Here is a 24,747-nt window from a genome sequence, read left to right as displayed (position 1 = left end):
TATATTACAGTTTGATTCCTTTTAGTATTTAACAGCAGCAAGTAAATTAGAGGATAGGAATGCAATGGAATTTTAATGTTCTATTAAGAAATAACAACTCAAGAATTCAGAAAAACTTGGGAAGACTTGTAAAAAGTGACACAGTCACAGTAAGCAGAGTCAAGAGAACAATTTACAGAATGACCACAATAATATAAAGAGAAACACCAGTGAAAATCTCAGAATTCTTGATTGATGCAATGAGCAAACAACTGTAAAGGACTGAGAGTGAAGCATTCTTTTTGTCCCTTAGATTAGAAGAGGGGACCAGAGGCACAGAGAAGATATTCATCTTCAGGCATGGATGATAAGTTAATTTATTTTGCTCAACTGTACTTTTTACAAGAGAAGGTTGAGGAGTTAATGGGAATCAAGATCAATGGTTTTTAAAACCAATAAAATACTAACTTATTTTTTAAAAATATAAAACACTAAACAAAACCCAAATCAACTCAACAATAGAGAGGTCAAATCTAAGACCTAATGATTTGACCATTTCCTGTAGATTTCTTGCCTTCCTTTTTTGGGTGCATTTCAAGTTCAATAGAGTATTTTCCTTCACTGGACAAAGCTATTAAAGGATAAGGAAGACTAACAAATAACATATATAGAATAATCAAATCACCATTGGCCCTGATTGGAAATGTTGACCATAGATAACATCAAAACCCCAAAACATTAAAAATCCTATTTTATAAAGAACTACATCTACCCTTAGTCCTTGGAATTTTTTTCTCCTTTTGAAATAGTATGTTTTTAACAAGGAGATATGGACACTGGGACTGGAGAATTGGGGGAGCTGTACCAAAAGGAAAAAGTTTCCTTTACTGTAATTTTCCTGTAATTGCGATAAGAGCTTCCATCCCAGTCTCTTTTTTATATACTTGCCAGAAAGGAATATATCACCTTGAATCTAGTCAGACTGTCTACAGACAAAAGCCCACCTCAAAAGACATCAAGTATGCCTTAGGAAACATTCCAGTAATACCAGCCCCTTCATCTTAAGAAACCTACCCAAGTATCCCGGTCGTTTCTGTCCCACCATTCAGGGACAACCCTGTGCTGCTCTGCCGATCCTGCCGGCGTCTGTACAGTTCAGAGGACGTCAGATCCCGGAGTCTCATGCCAGCCATGGTGCCCCCACACCACTGTGCAAGCAGAATAGGGAAGGCCAATTGGAAATTGGCTCTGAGAGGCCCAAAGCCCAAGTGACTCACTTTTCCGGTTAGGAGGTTCGATGGACTTTTTTTTTCAATGTTCTGACAGACAAGGCAGAAAGCTGCCCCAAAGCTGTGCAGTCCTGTTCTACTCTTCTGAAAGCAGGGAACTTCCTCTGGAAAAAAAGTCAGCCTCTCCTACTGACCTCCAAAACAATTTCCATGAGCATCCATCCAAAGAGAGTCACTCTGTCTGGGTCAATACATTTCAAGAATCAATCAGCAAAAGGTCCATCTTCAATTAATTGAATTTCATTCTGAGCCTTTTAGCTCTGAGGGGTAATTCAGTCTAGTAAGCCTTGAAGTCAAACTAGTCCAGAAACAGAAAATAAACTAGGGTCAATTAACCCCTACCCACCAAAAAAAAACCTCTAGAGGTATGCCATACAGAGTTTCATCTGTTTGATGCTATTTTCCTTCTGGCTGCTGTAATGAACAATATCTTCACATATCTTCATAGGATAAACCAAGCTCCTCAAGCCATTTGTGTCAAGTACAACCCTCAACAAACCAAAAAGAGGCGGGCTTGTAGACTTCTGTCCTCCAATCTGGAAGAGCTAGGGATGGAGTCCGGAACTCAAGAAAAAGCACATGCTTCACATTCCAGCCTTCAGAGCACTGGCTCTGCTTGCAGCAAACTGAACGGGGGTTTTAACCAGTAACCCACCCTTTCCACCACCTCTTCCCCACCCCTCCTCCACTCTTGGACTGAGGCTCACATTACACAAAGGGTCTCCAAAGGGCAGTGGCACCAATCTGTGAAGGAAGGCGAAGTTAGTTTCAAAGAGGAAAGAAATGGGGAGGGGAAGATTGGTGGAACTCCCTAGCCAGGATGTTATTCAATCTGGATCAGGAGAATGAAAAACAAGTCTGTTTCAGGGTTTGGTTTAATCTAAGGATAGTTCATAGGGATAGTGAATTTTTGAAGATGCCAAAGAGGTATTTGATGATATATCCACAGAAGGCTTGAGAGTTTGTCTAGACGGATATAAATAAGAAGATGGCACCATGCAGTCAAGCAAAACTCCATAGTTCCTAACCTGTCCAATGCAGCAGCTAGTAGCAGAAGTACCAAAAGATCCTAGGAAGAGGAACTTAGTCATTTTAAGAAAAAAGAATTAGGATGGGGAGCATAATAGACAGCTAGGCTCAGATCCAAGAAGGGCAAAGTGAGGAGAGCAAGGAGCAAAAGTAGAAAGCTAAGCAGTTTAACCTGTGCCTAGGTAATTAATGCCCTAAGAGAAGCATTTCAAAATACACCTAAGCCTCAAAATATTTGCATGAAAGTTAATATTCTTTAACCTGTCCAAGAGGATAGGTAGAAGCAAGAGTATGTGGGAGACTATCAGGAAGGCTCAATTTAAATGTGGTTTTTTAATTGGAAGAGATTAGTGGGGTCACTTGTGATTCTGGAAAAAAATGAATCTCTCATTCAGTGTTTGAACAATTCCCATTGGCAGCTGGAACACCAAAAGTAATTACTAATACTATAGGATGCCAACTGCTCATGAAAATTCTTAACCCTGATCCAATTTCCTTCTAATTATTGCACAGTGTTGTCAGAAAGCCACAGTGATATCTCCTTCCTCTGTTTCAAAATAAGGTGCCTGGGAGGCATTAGCTATTTGAAATATTAGTGGATAGCAGTATGCTTTCCCCCCCCCCTTTAACTTAAACCAGAAGAAATTACCAATGAGCTCTTCAATTAAAAAAAATTTTCTCTGCACCTAATAGAGACACAGTCAAGATTTTAGACTCAGGAGCTAAAAAGATGATGATCCCTTTGATTTCTTTATCACTTAAAGTTATCTAGCAAATATTTAAATCCATCATTTTCTCCAAGATTTTCCTGGGACTCACATCCTTATACATGAATTAGAAGCCTACAGACTGTGAGCACAAACCACAAGGGCTTTCTTTGTATCTCTGGTGCTTATCACAGGAAATACTTTTAACAAATGCTTGCTGTCTATGTAAACCTACACAAAGTGTATAAACTATTCTCAGAGAATCCCTGAGTTATCTCTTTAATATTACTATAGAAGGTCATTTGTTTCTTATTTTTCCTCTTCTCTGAGACTTTTTACTTACTCATTATAATTGATCCAAAAACTCTTTGTCAAGCAAAAGGTATACAATTGAAATTAGAGTGAGGAGAAAGAAGACAAATGTAAAATCCCAGAAGCTACAAAGAGTCTACAAAGAGTCTTCTATTTTAAGTTGGTAGTTGTGTCCGTGTGTGTGTGTGTGTGTGTGTGTGTGTGTGTGTGTGTGTGTGTGTGTGTGTGTGTGTGTGTGTGTGTGTGTGAATTATTTTTGGTTGGTATTCCTGGTGCTTCCTAATTTTTGAATGAAAGATCTGCCAAGATGCCAAGCATATTAAATTACTATCCAAGTAACAGACTTGATGATTAAAAGGTTACTTATAATTGCTTTAAGTTTCTCAAAGCCTATCTCATTTATTATCTTATGGAATCTATGAAATAAATAGGACAGTTTGATTTTTTTAAAAAAGTATAATAGATACAGAAAAACCTGAGAGAATTTTATGAACTGATATAGAGACAGTGAAGAAAGCAGAATCAGGAGAACAATTTGGACAATTATATGGGATTGCCCCTTTTTTATTGATTTGGATGGAAGAGGGAGAAAAATAGCATTCATGTAAGGAATCATATAAAGGGGCAGCTAGGTGGCACAGTGGTTAGAGCACTGGCCCTGGAGTCAGGAGTACCTGAGTTCAAATCTGACCTCAGACACTTAATAATTACCTAGCTGTGTGGCCTTGGGCTAGCCACTTGACCCCATTTGCCTTGCAAAAAAAATTTTTTTTAAAAAGAAATCATATAAAAAAGTAGGCTGAAGAAACACAAACTGTTCTGAAGACCTGAGGAAAAACAGTCTCTCAGATAAAACTACTGAATCTATTTGAAAATAGCTCAGAGAAAACAGCACCGAGTGATATTAGAAATGACTTCAGTGCAATTGTTTTCAAGTAGTTAGTTTGAAGCGGTTGCTTATAAGGCTTTAGAATTTATTGCTGGTAAGTTCTGTTTGGAGATTACTTTGGAGAATAGAGCAATTGTATAATAATGACTACTTGTGTTCTACTTGAGAGAAGTAAGAGATAGGTCATCATCCAACCTTTCTGGAGAGCAATTTGGAACTACTCCCAAAGGGCAACAAAAATGAGCATACCCTTTGATCCAGCAATACCACTACTGGGTCTATATCCTGAAGAGATGATGAAAAAGGGTAAAAACATCACTTGTACAAAAATATTCATAGCAGCCTTGTTTGTGGTGGCAAAGAATTGGAAATCAAGTGAACGTCCTTCAACTGGGGAATGGCTTAGCAATTAGTATATGTGTGTCATGAAACACTGTTGTTCTATTAGAAACCAGGAGGGATGGAAATTCAAGGAAGCCTGGAAGGATTTGCATGAACTGATGCTGAGTGAGATGAGCAGAACCAGAAAAACACTGTACACCCTAACAGCAACATGGGGGCAATGATAAACCTTGATGGACTAGCTCATTCCATCAGTGAAACAATTAGGGACAATTTGGGGCTGTCTGCAATGGAGAATACCATTTGTATCCAGAAAAAGAATCATGAAGTTTGAACAAAGACCAAGGACCATTACTTTCAATTTAGAAAGAAAAACTGGTATCTTATTGTCCGATCTTGCTATCTCTAATACTTTATGTTTCTTCCTTAAGGATATGATTTCTCTCTCATCACATTCAATTTGGATCATTGTATACCATGGAAACAATGTAAAGATTGGCAAATTGCCTTCTGTGGGGGAGGGGTGAGGGGAGGGAAGTAAGATTAGGGGAAAAATTGTAAAACTCTAAATAAAATCTTTAAGAGGAAAAAAAGAGAAATAGGTCATTACTTATGAGGAGGCCTTAATTTGAGGCATTAGAAGCCAGAAAACATGCAAATAGGTAGAAATTAAGTGAAAAGAAAAGATAAGAAGCAATAGGTGTAAGAAAGAAACAGAATAAGTGGAGCAAAAATGGAGGCAGAAAAGATCAGGTGAACCTCTGAAAACTGAGAAAAAAAACTTTATTTTTTCTACTGGTGAGAAAATATTTGTAGGTGGGTTGTTATATTTTAACAAATTTGATTTTTCCTTATATTGAGTAAATTGTAATGCTATGATTATTCTTATTTTTGCCTGCTCAGTAAATGTTTCATGTTTAAGAGTCAATGGAGGGATGGCTAGGTGGCATAGTAGATAGAGCACCAGCCTTGGAGTCAGGAGTACCTGGGTTCAAATCCGCCTCAGATACTTAATAATTACCTAGCCGTGTGGCCTTGGAGAAGCCACTTAACTCCATTGCCTTGAAAAAAAAATCTACAAAAAAAAGAGTCAATGGAATCTTACTAATAAAGGGTCACTGAACAGATTATTTCTATTGATATATATTTTCCATGGAATCATGAATTATTTTGATGTATTTATTTTTGCAATTTTTAAAAATTTATTATAAAAGAGACTTTAAGATGAAGCTTTGTTCTACCAAATAAAAGGCATTTTCATAAACTACAATGGAAAAGAGTCAATGATATTATTGTAGCTGATATGTATAAATGGTAAATACACTAGTTGGAGCTCAGGAATTACATCAGAGTAAATTCCTCCTTCAACTGTAGGACTGTAAGAATGAGTGGTAGCCATGTGGGAACTGTGGTTGTGTCCCACTTCACGAACATTATGACACCCCCTTTCCCCATCCCATATGAATGTAGGTTGGGGTAAATGAACCAGTCAAAAGAGAGAACTTAGGATAGCTGCCCCAACCAACCCTGCCACAGCTGAAGGACTAATGAAAATAACCATAAAGAAAACCAATCAACTATGAAAGATTTAAAAACTAGGATCAATACAATGATCAATCACAACTCCAAAAGACTGGTGGCTAACCATGCTTTCCATCTCTTGGCAGAGCAGTGATAGACTCTTGAACAGGTTAAGGAATACCATCTTTCATGCAAATCTTTTGAGGCTTAGGTGTATTTTGAATTGCTTCTCTTAAGGCATTATACATATTTTCATCTTTAGACATGCTAATATTTGGATTTATTTCACATGATGGTAATTTTTTGTTATGAGAGGGCTTTTTACTTAATGGGGAGAGGAATGGAGCAATGGCAAAGAATGATAATGATTGATATACTAAAAAATTAAGAAAAGAAAGAAAAAATCACAATAAATCAATTTGAAAATACTTAGAAAAAACAGAAGAATGATTAGAAAGGAATATAGACAAGAAGGGAAGTGCTGGAATTATCAAGTTAAATTTAAAACATACTTTAAAAACATATAAAGTATACAAGTCAAGATTCCAGATTTCATTCCCTGTCTTCTTTTGTAAAAGGAAATGTTTATATTTGTGGACACTTGTCAAGTTTAACATTTATATAGCACTGCTTTACATGTTATATCATTTGATTCTCACAACAACCCTTTGCAGTAGACACTTTTGTCCCATTTTTCAGATGAGGAAATTGAGGTAAAGAGACGTTAAGTGACTTGCAGGATCTTGCAGTTAAGTAATTGTCCAAGATAGGATTTGACCTCAAGTTTTCCTGACTTCAATTCCAGAAATTATCCACTGTGCCACCCAACTGTGTGATGAATAAAAATGGAAATTTTTACAACAAAGCAAAAAGGTAAATACAGCAAGAGTTATTATTATTCCCATTTTACAGATGACTTGCCTGAAGTCACACAGTTAACTTGTGTCAAAACTAGGACTAGAGACCAAAAGGTAATTCAATGACAAAGATGCTAGATTTAGAGTCAAGTGAACTACATTCTAGTCTATCTTTTAGTTCTAACTAGTTATCCTTTCCACATCTCAACTTTCCTCATCAAGGACAATATTTTGCACATTGGTTTAAGAAATTATTGTATGGGTGACTAGGTGGTGCAGTGGATGGAGCACTGGCCCTGGAGTCAGGAGTACCAGATTCAAATCCAGCCTCAGACACTTACTACCTAGCTGTGTGGCCTAGGGCAAGCCACTTAAACCCATTGTCTTTCAAAAATCTAAAAAGAAAAAAAGAAAAAAGAAATTATTGTATAGGGGAATTTGGGGAAAGTTTTTCAGAAGTCACAGACAATACCTGAAGGCCAACAGGCAACATAACTTTGACCTATGTATAGCTTATGACCAAATACTTAACCCAAATTTGTACTATAAACAAACCATAAAAGAAAAAGAAAACTAAAATAGCTTCTCTGTTATGAAGGGTCAACAAATTTTACAAGGATTTTCCAGAGCAGGGGGACTACACCCTTAACCCACACAATGTGGGAGGGATAACTGTAAAAGACCTTGAACAGATTATTTCTCTGATCTCAGTTCCCTCATCTGTAAAATTAGTGAATTTGACTGGATGGTCATGAATGTCCTTCCCAGCTCTGATAATACATGATTTTGTGCTTCAGATTCCACAGGCTCACACTAGTATATAAATAACTGTCAATCAATAAACATTTACTACTACTACTACTAATAATAATAATTAACATTTATGGATACTTATTGTGTGGCAGACACTGAGCTATGCACTGGAAATACAAGGAAAGGCAGAAGACAGACCCTACTCTCCATTTTTAAGGAGTTCACAGTCTAATGGGGAAACAACCTGCAAACAAGTATGTATACACTATATCTAGGATAAAATGAAAATAATCAGCAGGGGAAGTAGTAGATGTTTGACCCCTGAATAGTGTTTTCTTTTAACCTTTCAAAATGTATTTATGTCTGTCCTCTCATCTTATCCTCACAACAGTTGGATGTAACACTTGGGCATAGAAAACAGAGGCACCCAGAGGGCACTACATTTGGTTCCGAATAATACAAAGTTGGACTAAGTCATTGGCCTTTTCCTCTAACAAGGAGCATTCAATTCAATTTAGCAAACTCTTATTTGAGGCACTAGGAAAAATTCAAAGCTTCCAAAGGTCAGCATCTCTGCCTTCAAGGAGTTCATAGCCTTCAAGGGGAAGAAGACAGTATGGAGATAACTATTTATGAAGCTGATACTATGGTGATGATCACTTCATGGTCCCTCAGAGCATCACAGCACAGACTCATTTGGGGCCCATTCTCTCCCTGCCCCCTCTGCAGCACCAGGCCATCCTGCCCTCATACTCTAGATGCTCCTTCAGGATAGCAGAAGTATACATAAAAGAGGCAAGGAAAAGCTTTTGCAATGGAGTGGAAGAAGGTGAGGGGGAGTGAGTAAGCCTTTACTCTCATCAGAAGTGGCTCAAAGAGGAAATAAAATGCACACATTCAATTGCATATAGAAATCTATCTGACCCTAAAGGAAAAATAGGAGAGGAAAGAGATGGAAGAAAGGGGACAGAGGAGGGAAGGGGGGAGTTAGTTGTAGGTGAAGAGGGAACAGGTAGTCTGATACAACACACTTTTGAGGAGGGATAGGGAGAAAAGAGAAAGAGAAAAAAAAGTAAATGGAGGTGGAAGGGAAATAAAGCTAGCAATAACAATTGTGGGGAAAAATACTGAAGCAAATTCTCTTGATGAACTTATGATAAAGAATACTATCCATCTCAAAACAACTGATGGTGTCTGAATAGAGACTGAAGCACATTTTTTTCCTTACTTTATTCTTCTTGAGGTTTATCTTTCTTTGTGGGGGGAGGAATTATGCTTGCCTTTACAACATGACTACTTTAATAAATACATATTTACTGGAGAAAAAAAAGGTTAGCAGAAGTACCCATTGCCAAGATCTGCTTCTTCTCTTTACAAGGTTCATGAGTGACCTGGTGCATCCATCACAGGCTGAAAACACTGAGGCAAGGAGGCAGTGGGTAAGAGAGTTGGAACTTAGATTTAGGAAGGGCAGAGTTCAAATCCTGCTTCAGAAACATAAAATTGGATAATCCTAGGCAAATATCTTAGTCATGGCTAGAAGTAGTAGTCATAGTAGTGGCAGTGGTAGTGGTAGTAGATAGTAGTAGTAGTAGTAGTAGTAGTAGTAGTGGTAGCAGCAGCAGCAGCAGCATTAGCACTAATAATAGTAGCAGTGGTAGTAGTAGCAGCAATAGTAATAGTAATTGATAATATGATTTTCAGAACCATTACTAGAAAAAACTGTACCTGAGTCAAACACTACAAACTACCTCAGGCAAGACACAAAGTATATCTAAAGACTTAGGTTGTTGAATTTTGCTACTTTTGTGGCGGGGAGAGGAAGAAGTAGAAAGGAACAGGCAGTAAAGTGATGGAGCTGACCCAGTCTTCCATATATAGAAGCTTCCTCTTTTAACTAATTATTCTTGCCAACTAAAATGATAAGCTCTATGGTTTCTATCTACAGAAGGATTCTTAAGAGTCCTGTAAATTTGGTGTACTGGGTCAAAACCCCTGTTATATTAGTGTAGACAATGTGACCATGTAGCTCTAAGCCCAAATAAAGTAAAAACAACAACAACAAAACCTGACTTATTCTTTGATTGATTGTTCAGAACTTTGATGGTGCCCTGAATAAGAAAAGTCAATATTAGTTCGCTGTACTCTGTCCTGGTCAAACAGTATCTGGAGAACTGGGTTCAGTTCTGGCTACCTCACTACAGGAAGGACATTAACAAGTGTGAATACATCCAGAGGAGGGCATCCAGGAGACTGAGGAGTTTCCAGAATGTGCCATAAGAGAATCAGTTGAAAAAAAGAGAGAGAATGTATTATATCCTAGAAAAAAAGACCATTTGGGGAAACTGTCATAGATGTCATGAAGAACCAAGGTTAAGAATTGTTCTGCTTGTTCCCAAAGGAACAAAAATGGAAGTTGAAGAGTTAGGTTCCCTGTAAGGAAACATTGCTGCATGATTAGAACTGATCCCAAGTGAAATGAGCTGCATTGTGGGTCCCCCTTGGATGAAGTCTATCAAAGGCTGAATGACTGCTTCCTGGGGATATTATAAGACCAAATCCAGAATTCAGGGCAAGAGAACTAGAAGGGGATCAATGACTTGAATGTCCTTGCTATGATTCTGTGACCCTTATTTTCAATGCAGTATGACAATGTAGCTAGCACTGGACTGAAGCCTTGAGCTGGTTTTAGCTGCAGTAATACTCCCAGAATTCTTTCAAAGGAAGCAGATAAGATCAATAAAAGTGGTAGCTTTTACTGGGATAACAACACCCTTGGCTACTTTATCCATTTATCTGTGCTTTCCCACAAGGATTAAGATCTGATTGTGTCTAGGCATAGCTGTATTTTGAAGATATGCCACAAATCTCTCCCAATATACTTAAAATCCTAAGGACTTTATTTTCTTGGTATAAAATCCAACAGTTTCTGGGCCTATAGTTATACATATAAATATATAATAATGATGATAATAATAGCTAGAATTTATAGGTTGATATAAGGTTTGCAAGGTATTTTATATGTGTTTTCTCATTTGATCCTAATAAAGATCCTAAGAGGATAGGTACATTTACCTTCATTTTACAATTAAGGAAATTAAGATGGATAAAAGTCAAGAGACTTGCCTAAGGTCACATAGCTAAGTAGGTATCTGAGGTAGGATTTGAGCTCAAGTCTTCCTGACTCTAAGTTCAACATTCTAACCAGTGTCCCACACATACAAGACATGTATATGTCAATATGTAATTAAATACAATATAGCATTTTATTTCACATTCATACAATACTTTAGATGTTTCCAGATGTTTTTACATACTCTATCTTACTGATGTCTTCTCAATCTTATGAGCTAGCAAGGGCTATTTTCATCACATAAATGAAAAGAGATTAAATGTCTCGTCCAAAGTCACAAAGTTGATTAGGGGCAGTCAAGACTAGAAGCCCTAGCTAGAACCAGATTGTTTCCCTGACTCTGACCACTAAACTATATTAATGATCCCATGAGTGCCTATTGCTGGAAAGACAAATAGGTTATCAGTAGGCCTTTACACAGCAGAAGACCTCTGGAGACCTCTTGGTGATGAAGCATTTATTTGTCTTAAGATCTTTAGGCTTAGAGGTTGCTATCAGGGCACAGTAGTATTATTGCCTTGATGAGAAAAGAGTGAGGATTCAGATAACACTCAGATCCCCTAGAAGATGCTATTGTGACCATGGTAACCCCAAAACAGGCAAGGTCATGGGCTTATCTATCTAGAGGCAAAAGGAACTTCAAAGGATATCTAGTCCAACTCCCTCGTTTAACCCCTGAAGAAATAGGTCCAGAGAAGTCTTAAGTGACTTGCTCAAGCAAGTAAGCAGTATAGGTCAAAGGCAGGATTTGAACCCAAGTCCTCCAGTCCCAAAGTCAGTTTTCACTTTGATATACAACAGTGAAATGAAGCTTGGGATAGAAAATGATAGAGGAAGTGTTCCTATAAACTTTCTTTATAAACGGAGGTTGCAAATGCAAATAAAAACCACTCTGGGGTACCACTTCACACCTATCAGTGACTAAAATGGCAAAAAGGAAAATACTCATCATTGGAAGGGATGTGGAAAAACAGGGACACTAATGCATTGTTGGTGGAGCTGTGAATTGATCCAAACTTTCTGGAGAATAATTTGAAACTATGTCTAATATGCATACCCTTTGATCCAACAATACAACTGCTAGATCTATTTTCCAAAAAGATCTTTAAAAAGGGAAAAAGACCCTCATGTACAAAAATATTTACAGCAGCTTTGTTTGTAGGATTGGAAATTGAGAGGATGCCCATCAATTGTGGAATAGCTGTTCAAATTATAGAATATGAATGTGATGGAGTGCTATTGTTCTGTAAGATGAACTTACATAAACTAATGCTGAGCAAAATGAGCAGAACCAGAAGACTGTTGTACTCATTAACAGCAACCCTATGAGATGATCAACTATGATAGACTCAACTCCTCTCACCAGCTCAGTAATCAAAAACAATACAAAAAATTTGTGTTAGAAAATGCCACCCATATCCAGAGGAAAAACTGTGGAGTCTGAATGTAGGCCAAAGCATAGTATGTTCACTTTTTAAAACTTCTTTTATGTTTTTTTCTTTCTTTCTCATGGCATTTTTCCTCCTTTTGTTCTAATTCTTCTTTCACAAAATGACTAATATGGAAATATGTTAAACACTATTTTACATGTACAACCTCTATCAGATTACTCACTGCCATAGAGAGGGGGGAGAAGGGACCCTGGCAGAAAAATGTGGAACTCAAAAGTTCACAAAAAGATGAATGTTGAAAAGATGAATGTTTTTATATCTTTGCATTTAATTAGAAAAAATTAAATAACATAACATTTTAAAAAAGGAAACAGAGGATTAGTTCTCAAGTCTTCCTTTATAGATGAAAAGACTGGGAGCAACCATTTTCTTCAAAAGGTTATGGTGTCTAGAAGTGGCAAAACTTGAGACTTGGGAATGGTAGCATAGCTCTAAAAAAAAGCAAGTTAGGCAGAGATCCCACTGCTAATCAAATATGCCAAAGAGGTCAAAGACAGAAAGATATCAAATGATTCACAGAAGCACTTTTTGTGGTAGCCAAGAGCTGAAAACTAAGTTGACCTAGTAATTGCAGAAATGAAATACAATGGTACATAGATCCCTCTGACAGTATGATGAAACCTATGGATGCCTCAAAAATACTTTTATTTGCATAAAATAACATATATATGTATATGTATATGACTTGAAGAAAGTCAATTATAATTAAAAACAGTTATTAAAATATTTGAAAAAACAAGTTCACAGAATCCCTGATCTAGTACAACCTTCTCATTTTACACATAAGGAAACAGGTCCAAAGAGGTTGAGGAACTTCCAAAACCATACAGGTAAAAAGGGGCAAATAGAGGAAAGATGTAAACCATGATGATGCTCTAACTCAAAAAAGCCAGAGGCCTTTCTACTATATCACACATGAACATCATAGAACATTGCTGAAATGATTACCATGTAGAATTCAAAAAAAATGAAGATTTATACTAATACAGAATCAAGTAAGCATGATCAGAAATAGAACATATTCATACAATTGAAACAACAATGTAAATGAAAAAAGCAAACCAAAAAATGTAATTGAATGATATGTAATTCTAATGACCAAGACTGTGCCCAAATAAATGAAACTCCCTACTTTGGGGTTGTTTTTTTTTCACACAGAGACAGGAGACTATGAGTGTGAAGCATTAAATATGTCAGACTGGGTTGATACATTGGGAGGTTTTATTATACTGCTTTTGTTTTCTCTCTTTTAATTCTCTATTATAAGAGATGACTCACTGAGTAGGGGAGGAAGGAGAAATATGTTTGCAAATTAAAGTAATGTGGGGCAGTTAGGTGATACAGTAGATAGAGCACCAGCCTTGGTTGTCAGGGAGACCTGAGTTCAAATCCAAACTCAATCACTTAATACTTACTTAGCTGTGTGACCTTGGGCAAGTCACTTAACCCCATTGCCTTGCCAAAAAACCCACATAAATTAAGATAATGTAAATTCAAAAGATGTGAATAAACAGTTTTTAACATTTTAAACCAGGATAGATAATATCAAAGTCAAAGTATAAAATAAATTTTAAAAAATGTTTAAAAGATGTGGTAGGGGCAGCCAGGTGGCACAGTGGAGAGAGCTCTGGCCCTAGAGTCAGGAGTACCTGAGTTCAAATCCAGTCTCAGACACTTAATAATGACCTAGCTGTGTGGCCTTGGGCAAGCTACTTAATCCCATTGCCTTGCAAAAAAACTAAAAAAAAAAAATGTGGTGGGAAGGATTTAGAAATTTACAAAATACACGAACTAAATTAAATTCCCTTTCACTTATACTCTATTCATCCTTCTCTACAGATTTTTTTATTCTGTATTAATCTACCATCACATTCTCTCTCATTTCTTTCTTTGCCAATGTATTCAAGTAAGCCCTTGTCAGCTCTGCTCCTGAGAATCTTTAGGAGCCAAGAACTCTTTAACATAGTTCATTCTGTAATCTCCAATGGCATCCTCAATTCCAAGCCTATGACTCCTAAGGTAACAATGCCAAAGGCAAGCAAAGAATTATCCATCTGGCCTTATATGGTACCACTCAAACCAGTAAATTTCTTCTCCTAGACCAAGCCACAAATAAAAATATTAGCAGCTCTTTTGAGGTTGTTGTTCACTTTACTGAGGTAATCTCTTGAGTTGAGTGGCCTAATCAAAGTTGAAGAATTATTCTGCACCCAGTAAGGAATTCTTAAATAAGATTTTAGATGAAAGAAATCTAAATCTAGAGCTCAATACTCTCTGCAAAGCCTATGAGGACCAAGGTCTTCCTCTCTACCCCTAACTCAGCTTCCATCCTCCACCCCTATCCGGTATCTGTAATCACAGTTAGAGGGATAGTGAGGGAGGAAGTGGTGAGCTAAGTCATTTAGGTGGGTTTGTAAGATTATGAAAAGTCATCTCAAGGATGCAGTACTCTGAAGACAACCAGTGTATGTCCACCAAGATAAAGGCTCAACTGAATAATCTTAAAAATACCTCTTAAAGGGCAGAGCCAAGATGGCAGTGTGACAGCAGGAATTCCCAGGAACTCATTCCAAAAAAAACTCCAAAAGCTTTCAAATTATGACTCTAGCCAAAATTTAGAGGGGCAGAAGCCACAGAAAGACTGAGTGATACAATTTCCCAGTCCAAGAAAACTTAGATGCTACACAGGAAAGGTCTGTTCTGCCAGGACTGGAGGTTAGAAAGAGCCACAGTGCAACCAGGTCACAGCACAGCCCGGCAGACCAAACTAGTTCTAGCTTTCAAGGAACAGCCCTCAGGGCCCTGGGTCCCTAGAGGTTCCTGGGTCTGTGGCAGAGAGGGCAGTCCCAGACCTCTTGGCCCAGGGATCGCCAGGGATGGCTTGAAGGGGCAGTGAAAGAACTCTGCCACACTATAGTAAGTGCAGAGCAATGGCCAGTACTGACCTCAGAGCAGCCCAGTGGTGAGAGCCTGCAAAGCCACCCATCACTTCTAAAGCTCCAAGCCCACAGACAGTAAGGGGTGCGGAGAGACTGTGGAGGTCTCTCTGCTATCCCTGGGGCAGGACTCTGCTGTTTGCCCACACTCAGATCCAGGTTACAGTCTGGGCCCCCACAACACCATCATAGCTGAGCAGGGACCATCCTCACAGCTCCAAGGCAGAATGGAGGGCCTGGACACAGTCAAGAGAGCAGTCAGAGCCTCTCATAAGACCTTAGAGGAATTAAGGTCCTTGTGGGTTGTTTCAAAAAAGCCCAAAGCCTTGGAAGTGCAGTAAATCAGTCATAGGCTGAGGAAAGGAGCAAACAACAGAAAAAGAAGAATCTGGCCATAGAAAATTACTTTGGTCCCATGGAGGATAAAAATACATATTCAGATAATGACAAAATCATCGAAGTTTCTGTACCCAAAACCTCCAAGAGAAATAGAAAGTGGGCTCAGGTAGTGGATGAGCTCAAAAAAGACTTTGAAAAACAATTCAGGGAGGTAGAGGAAAACTTGGGAGGAGAAATGAGAGTGATGTAGATAAGTCATGAAAACCAAGTTAGCAGCTTGGTGAAAGAAATACAAAAAATATTGAAGAAAGTAATATGTTAAAAATAAGTTTAGGCCAAATGGAAAAAGCAACACAAAAGGCAAATGAGGAGAAGAATGCCCTAAAAACTAGAATGGGTTAACTGGTAAAGGAGATAAAAAAAACTCTCTGGAGAAAATAACTCCTTCAAATGAAGAATGGAACTAAGTTGATGACTTTGTGAGAACTCAGGAAGAAATAAAACTATACCAAAATAAATTAGAAGAAAATGTGACATATCTCATTGGAAAAACAACTGACCTTGAAAAACAGATCCAGAAGAGATAATTTAAAAATTATTGAGCTACCTAAAGGTCATGACCAGGAAAAGGGCCTAGACTTCATTTTTCAAGAAATAATACAGCAAAATTGCCCTGAGATCCTAGGAGCAGAGAGTAAAATAGAAATTGAGGGAATCCACTGGTCACCTCCTAAAAGAGATCCCAAAAGAAAAACTTCTAGGAATATTATAGACAAATTCCAAAACTCCCAAGATAAAGAGAAAATTCTAAAAGCTGCCAGAAACAAGCAATTCAACTACCATGACTCTCCAGTCAGGATTACACAGGATCTGACAGCAATTACATTAAGGGCTCATAGGGCTTGGAATATGATATTCTGGAAGGCAAAAGATCTTGGTCTACAACCAAGAATCAACTACCCAGGAAAACTGAACATCCTCTTTCAGGGGAAAAGAAGAGCTTTCAATGAAACAGAGGACTTTCAAACTTTCCTACTGAAACAACCAGAGCTGAACAGAAAATTTGATCTCCAAGTACAGGACTCTGGTGAACCATAGAGGGGGGTAGACAAAAAGGACTAACTATGAGGAACTTAATGATGTTGAACTCTTTGTATTCCTGCACGGGAAGAAGATATTGATAACTCGTATGAACTTTCTCATTTATAAGAACTGTTATATATAGACAAGGCACAGGAAGGAACGGAATATGATGGTATAATATAGTAAAAAGATGGAGTCAATGAATGATAAAGGAAAGTACTGGGAAGAAAAGAAAGGAGAGGAAGAAGGGGCTGAGATATTTCACATAGGAGTCAAGAGGAAGCTTTTTCAAAGGAGTGGAATGGAGGAAAGCGAGGGGGATGAGTGAGCCTTCATTCTCATCAGAAATGGCCCAGAGAGGAAATAACATACACAGTTAATAGGGTATAGAAATCTGTCTTACCCTAGAGAAAAATGAGAGGAAAGGGATGGGATAAGAGGGAATGAGGGGAGGGAAGGGGGGAGTAGGTGATAGAAGAGAGAGAAGATCTTAGGAGTGGGTACTCAGATACAACACACTTCTGACCAGGGACAAGCTGAAAGGAGAGAGAGAGAGAGAATGGAATAGATGAGAATTAGGGAGGAATAGAGTAGAGGGAAATATAGCTAGTGATAGCAACTGTGGGGAAAATATTGAAGCAACTTCTTTGGTGGCTATGATGGGAAGGCATCCCAGAGACAGAACCAATGGAATCTAAGCACAGACTGAAGTACACTTTTTTTCTCTCTCAAAAAAAATTTCTTAAAAAAAATCACCAAAGAAGGAAAACACAACATTTAACACTAAAGCAACACAAAGAATGCTGTTTAAAATACTAACAAATAGGGAAAAAAGAGTTCTGCTATCACTATAATTCACCCAGTTCCTGATTATTAAAGCACAGGTTATAGGAATGGGGACTGATGGTATACATCTGGAAGTTCTCTTCCCCTGTTTTTCTTGCTCCTGAGCTTCCCACACTGATGGAATAGGGAATGACCTAACTATTGTGTTCTGAGGGAGACTAGAAAGTATTTTTCCTAAAGATCTTTTACAGAGACTTGAATTCATGCCTTAGAATTAAGGTATTCATCAAAATATAAATATTCCTGATAGAGACATATAGTAAATCCTCATTAATCATTTTTAGGGATTTTTTTTGCAAGGCAGTGGGGTTAAGTGATTTTCCCAAGGTCACACACCTAAGTGATCATTAAGTGTCTGAAGACTCATTTGAACTCAGGTCCTCCTGACTCCAGGACTGGCACACCATTCACAGTGCCACCTAGCTGCCCCATCCTCATTAATTATTAACACAGCTGTGTGAATTAGTTTATCAACTCACATGTTTCCCCCAGAAAGCAAACAGAGATCAGTGCCTTACAGGAATGAGACTATTTTTTTTAATTGGGGAGTGTTAAAATAGACCTCATCAACTGCATAATTTTACCAGCAAAAATGTTTACATCTCACATTTAGTTCAGTGTTATGGGGATTATCTACCACTGACCACTTGTGACCTTGCTTTGGCAATCACTACTTCTGGGAATAACAGTATTAAAAAAAACACTCTTGAGTAAATAGGAAATTCCCAGAGTTAATGGGAAAGGTATGCAGTAGTCAACCAGTCTACAAGCACTTAAGTGCTCACCCTTCGCCAAGTGCTGAGGTGCCAAAGAATGGCAAAGACATCCCCCATCTTGTGAGAACTTACATTTTAAGAGAAGAGCCTACAAGTCATTAATTACACATAATATATAAGCAGAATAAATGGAGAGTAACCTAGAGAGAAAGGCACTAGCCGTTGGGAAAACTGAGAAAAGCCTCCAGCAGAAGGTAGAGTTTGAACTGTTTTGAAGGAAGCCTGGGAAGCCATGAAGAAGCGGTGAGGAGGGAGAGAATTCTAGACCTTGTACTATGAGTGAGGACAGCAACTAGACCAATGTGGATGGAGTTTAGGGGGCTGGGAAGAGAATAAAGTATAAGAAGATAGGAAAGGTGGGCAGGAAACAGGTTGTAAAGAATTTTAAAAGTCAAATGGAGGACTTCATAGTTGATCCTGGAGGTAATAAAAAAATCACTGACATTTACTGATGGATGAGATATGGCCAGACCTGTACTTTAATTTAATTCAATTCTTTATTTTTCCCCAATTACATGTAAAAATTTTAATATATTTTTTCAGAAATTTTGAATTGCTATCTCTCTCTCTCTCTCTCTCTCTCTCTCTCTCTCTCCCTCTTTCCCATCCCTGACTCATTGAGAAGACAAGCAACTAGACCTAAGTTGTATAAGTGTACTCATGTAAAACACAATTTCCATGTAGGCCATGCTGTGAAAGAAAATACATACAAAAATAGGAAATTAAAGAAAAAATATGCTTCAATTTACATTCAGACTTCACCAGTTCTTCTGAAGATGGAGAGCAAACTTTTTCATGAATCCTTCAGAATTATTTGTCTTAGATCATTGTACTGCTGAGAATAGCCAAATCATTCACAGTTGATCTTCATACAATCCTGCTATTAATGTGAACAATGGTTCTGCTCATTTTACTTTGTATCAGTTCATGTAAGTCTTTCTAGGTTTTTCTGAGAGCATCCTACTCATCATTTCTTTTAGCACAATAGTACTCCATCACATTATCATATACAGCTTATTCAGTCACCTCCCAATTGATGGAATCCCCTCAACTTTCAGTTCTTACCACCTCTAAAAAACTGCTATAAGTATTTTTGTTCTTATAGGTCCTTTTCCTTTTTTGTTTTTTTTTAAATCACTTTAGGATATAGACCCAGTAGTAGTATTGTTTGGTCAAAGGGTATGAATGGTTTTATAGACCTGTACTTTAGAAAAATCACTTTGATAACTGAGTGGAAGATAGATTAGAATTAGGAGATGCTGAAGACCAGTAGGCTAGTTAGAAAGTTAATATGAAAATATTGGCAAAACTTCATATAACTTGCCTCTTCAAGGAAAGAGAAAGAATTTGGAACTCAATTTTTTAAAAATATGAATGCTTATTTCTTTACATGCAATTAGTAAATATTTGATGAATAATAATAAAAAGAAAGCTAATTCAATAGCAGCCCAGGTGAAAGGAAATGAGGGTCTGAGTTAGGGTCATGTCTCTATACATAGTGAGAAGAGGGTGCATATGACAGTTGTCAGATCAAAAAGTAATTATTCAGTCTTACCATTGGTCAAGCACTGTTTTAAAGTGTTGGGGATATAAACGAAAAGAAGTTCAAAATCTAATGATTATGAATCAAATCTAATTTTGTGAAGGTAAAAATGACCATATTTGGCAACAGATTGAATATGTGAGGTGAATGAAAGTGAGAAATCAAGGAGATTACCTATTTTGTCAGTCATAGTGACTAGGAGAGTGGTGATCCACCAAAGAGTAAGGGATTTGGGAGAAAATTTGGGATTCCCACAGGATATTTATCTAGTTTGAGATGTCCAAAAGGCATTTGGTGATATGGGACTAAAGCTCAGGAGGACTAGGAAAAGACAGACAGACTGACAGAGAGAAAAAGAGGAATCATCTTGCCCAAAGATGCTAATTAAATTAGCATTGCAATTAAATTAGAATTCAATAATCATTAAAGAGGAGCCGATGAGATCATCAAATGAATACTATAAAAGGAAAAGAAAAGAGAGCCTGGGACACAGCCTTGAGAACACATGTGGTCATAGATGAATCAGTAAAGGAGATTAAGAAGCAAAATTGACCAACAGAAGAAGGGTAGGAACAAGCAGAGTGGTGCTGATAGTTAAATTTTCAGTGTGAACATTTACACCTCAGAAATCAGATGCTAAAAGTCAAGAACTTGAGAAATACTAATAAAGCAAGTTAAACTTTCAAGTGTGACCTGTATTTTCAGAGAGTCTGTTGGTAATCAATTACTAGCACATCTTTAGGTGAAGGGGACAGAGAGAGACCGAGATGGAGAGAGGGAGGATCTTGGTTAACTGCTGGCTTAAAGGGAGCCCCTTATGAGCCCCTCCTTTAGCATATAGTCAGTCCTGTTACAGATGAAAGGACACTGAAGAAGAGACAACCTGGACAGAGTAGACAAAGCACTATCCTCAGAGTTAGGAAGAACTAGATTCCAGTCTCTTGTAACAACTATCCTAGTTGTGAGTTCCAGCTCTTCCCAGGAGTAGAAGACAGACACCACTGTAAGACTACAAATCTAAGAGAAACCATTCTGATCTCTGTTCTGAGCCTCTACAGGAGCCTCACACACACATTGACTAGGTCTCAAGTCTAATTCAAAAGAAAATAAACAGGGAATAAAAGAGCAGCAAAGCTGGAAGCCAAGAAATCTAATCTTCTAGTCTTAGAACCTACTCCTAACTCATAAATGTGATCTTGGGCAAGTCACTTCCCCATCTTGTCCTTATTTTTATCAGGAAATCATAAGACAAGGAAGGATTCAGCCTAGGTGACTAAGTCCTATGCTCTTTATCTATCCCTTGCCAAGTCCTATGATTCTTTACATCTATCCAGTGCTAAGTCCTGTGATTCTTTACATAACAAGAGTCACACCAATGTAGGATCTGAACTGGAAGGGAACTTAGAAATCATCCAGTCTAATTCTCTCATTTTATAGATGAAGAAACTGAGACCCAATCAGAGGTGGGAAGTAACTTGCCCAAGGTCACAAAATGATAAGTTGTGAAGCGGGAATTCAGACCTGGTTGTGGATTCAAAATCAATACTCTTTGCACTCTATGATGCTACTGCTACATTTCCAAGTACTCTAACTCAACATCAAATAGAAAGGATTATGCGAGGATCTATAAAGTAAATAAATTTATATTATTATCATAATCTACTCAACAAACACTAAGTATCAATAAACATCAATTAAGCACCTACTGTATATTGACCATTGTCCTGGGTACCAGGAAAGAGACAAAATTTAAATGAAATTTGTCCCTGGTCTTATAGCCTAATAATGTAATATCTAGCAGCCCTTCTATTCCTCACTTAAATTCAGTTACTATCACACTGCAATGATATATGAAAATTGAGTTAGGTCAATGAGAAAGGTCAAAGAACTAAAAAAAAAAAAAAACAAAAGAAAAAGAAAATCTTTCCAGTTAGATACCAGTCATCTGAAATGAAAGTCTCATTCAAGCTAGTAAATATTTATTCCACCTACATGTAAGCTGCTCAGTTAGAAGGTTCATTTGTTTTAGAAGAGAAAAACAAGGAGAAATACAATAACAAACCCAGGAAAATTCATGTCCACAAGGAGGAGCAGACTTCCAGAAGTGTCTGACCACACGGTCTATAGCAGAATTTCCTCCTCAGAACAATGGATCTCTAGGAAATGGCAGCACCCTGATTATGCCCAAAGGATTAGCACAGATGTTTAATGTAACCCAATGTTGTTTCTCCTGCCTCTATAGTAAACAAGCCCTGATAGTAAGGAGTAGTGACATGCAACATGTCTCATTACAATTATACATTACTTTTGTGGTTTAATCATTTCAATCATGCCAGACTCTTTATGATCCCATTTGGGGTTTTCTTGGCAAATATACTAGAGTGGATTGCCATTTCATTCTCCAGTTCATTTAACAGATGAGGAAACTGAAGCAAACAGGGTCAAGTGACTTGCTCAGGGTCACACAGCTAATAAGTGTCTGAGACCAAATTTGAATTCAGAAAGATGAGTCTTCCTGACTCCAGGTCCAGCACAGTAATACTCTTTTTAATGATTATTAATAAGGGATTAACAAACACTAAGTACCAACATCTCTGTAAAAAAAACTGTCAAGTGTATTGCTACACAGACAATAATGAAATGTGAGGATAACATGAAGCAAACTTCTGGATGAGATGGAATTCAGGATCATCAATAAGTCAGTCATTTTAATAGGCATTAGGAACTGTACTAGGAACTGAGTTAAGTACTTTTAAAATATCTCATTTGATCTTCACAACAACCCTTCAAGGTAGGGGCTATACAAATCTTCATTTTACAGTTAAAGAAACTGAGGTACACAGAGGTTAAGTGTATATAGCTAATAAGTGGTGGAAGTTGGATTTGAACTCAGGTCTTCCTGACTTCAGTGCCAGTGCTCTATTCACTTCATCACCTAATATACAACAGGAATGGACTGAGCATTAAGAAAAACAAAAACATATCATCTGCTATGGCGGAGTCATGCCACGTGGAAGATATATCCAGTGTGGATGGAAGGTCATCTCAGGAGGAAGGCAATCCCTGCCTCCAGAAGCCTTTGTAAGAAGGGGCCATCTTTACTTCAGAGACAGAAGTAAAATGAGGTGAGGTGAAGAAAGTGTTTTTGAGATAGGAAGTAGGAGAAATGACCAAGTTAATACTGGATGACCTTATTTTCTCAGTCATGTAAGAAGTGTAGATATCTGCCAAGAGTGCTTGGGGGTGAAAAAGCTATCCAGGGATAGAGGAGAGATGACTTGGAAGATTGACTCTGAAGGGGTTGGACAGAAAATGAATCAAAGAAAAAATAAAGGTTTTGCCACGGTACATTGAGAGCCCAGTTGGTATGACATGATTCCTTAGTAGACCCTGTCAGTACTGTGATGTGTTTTTCTCCAGCTGCTCAGAAATAAAGAGAAGAAACAGCTGCAGGCACTCCTTCTTTTTAAATGGCAAAGTTATTCACTTCAGAATATTTCCATATTCTCCAGAATCTAGAAACTCATCATTCTTTAAACTATTTTGATGGTGTATTCCTATGGTTAATTTTTTTCCTGGTCAGTAAACTGCATAGCTGATATTGTAGGTTTGGGTTAGATTGCAACTGCCCTAAGAGGTGAGCTCAAAAAGGAGTAAATTGGGAATTTGTACCACTAAGAGATAGAGCAGGGGAGTGGAGCAGAAATGACTAAAGAAAAGGTATAATTCTGTGGGACACAGAATTAGAGTCAACCCAGAAAGTAAGTTGCCTCTTCTTCTCATCCTCTGATTGGTTGATTATATAGTTCTGAAGGTCAAATTTCCAGGGGTTCCCTATTCTTCCCCAGGGCCCCTGTTCCCTCTATCAAGACCAATATTCTAGAAGATATATAAGGGACATCCCTGAGTTGTTCTAATCTTAGTCCCTGATTATATTTACAATGACATTATCAATTTCAAAGAAAATTCTGTAATTCAAATAGTGTGAAGCCCAATGCAAAATAAATTAGAAGCATACACAAGTTCTATTACTACATTACTATCTGAAGATACTGACTGGGATATCATCATATGATTGAATCATAGAATCTCAGTCATAAAGGAACTTAGAAATTGCCTAATCCAACTGCTGTCTGAAAAGGAACTCTCTCTTCGCCATTTCCCTCAAAAGTGGTCATAACTAACTTTCATTGACAGTAGACTTTCATTGACAAGAACTCAGTAACTGGTAATTCCACTTTTGTATAACTCTAATCATTGAACCATTTGCACCCACTTCTCTTAGTTTTGCCTTCTGGGACCAAGCAAAAGCCATTTTTTTTATGTTAAAATCTATAAAATACTAATAGTCAACTGTTACATAGTTCTTTCTCTATCCTTACCCCAAGTCCCCACTCCCAACTTCTCATAGCCACTGAAGTTACTGGGAAATGACCTTCTCTACATTATTTTTTTATATTTCTAAATCATTCATTCCCTCCATACTTTAATATGCTTTACCAACTTTTTGAGGATATGAATTTAGAGTAGAAAAGAAACAGACCACCCACCATAGAAATAGCTAGGTGTTTTAGTACCCCAGTATGACCCAACACTGTGGAATGTTTGTACAGAGAAAAAGCATCATATACCATGGAATGCAGTCCAAGAGTCAACCCCCAAGGTTTTTCCAGCCCTAGCTGAACATCTAGAGTCTAGGTTAGGATTTGTTCAGTCTGGCTTTCCCCTGGGCATGAACTATATAACTGTAGTGAGCTCTAAGATTACAAAGTTCACCATTAGTCTCTCAAACTCTGGGGAATTACTTCTGACTCACCTTGTATAATTTGAGTTATAGGAACACAATGTATATATACCCCCCCACACACACACAGACTAGATATATAGTATTAAAACTTAGAATGACCTTTAGAAATCATCTAGTCTAACTAATTCATTTTACATATAAGAAAACTGAGTCCT

The 24,747-nt window shown here is 37.7% G+C and overlaps 1 protein-coding gene across 4 annotated transcripts in view; it reads right to left on the bottom strand.

The window, feature by feature from the left end:
- Positions 1 to 24,747, bottom strand: part of LIMS2 (LIM zinc finger domain containing 2) — a 93,503-nt gene that overhangs the window by 55,448 nt on the left and 13,308 nt on the right. The window contains exon 1 of one of the 4 annotated variants that reach the window (XM_074214922.1): positions 1,054 to 5,700. The exons of the other annotated variants lie outside the window; for them this stretch is intronic. Coding sequence (XP_074071023.1) covers positions 1,054 to 1,172 — 119 coding nt within the window. The 5' untranslated portion in view covers positions 1,173 to 5,700. Of the gene's footprint in view, positions 1 to 1,053; positions 5,701 to 24,747 lie in introns of those variants that run through there. 4 annotated transcript variants of the gene reach the window in all.

This window comes from Macrotis lagotis, chromosome 1, assembly GCF_037893015.1.
Source record: "Macrotis lagotis isolate mMagLag1 chromosome 1, bilby.v1.9.chrom.fasta, whole genome shotgun sequence".
Taxonomy (NCBI): domain Eukaryota; kingdom Metazoa; phylum Chordata; class Mammalia; order Peramelemorphia; family Peramelidae; genus Macrotis; species Macrotis lagotis.
This window is presented reverse-complemented; position numbering and strand designations above follow the sequence as displayed.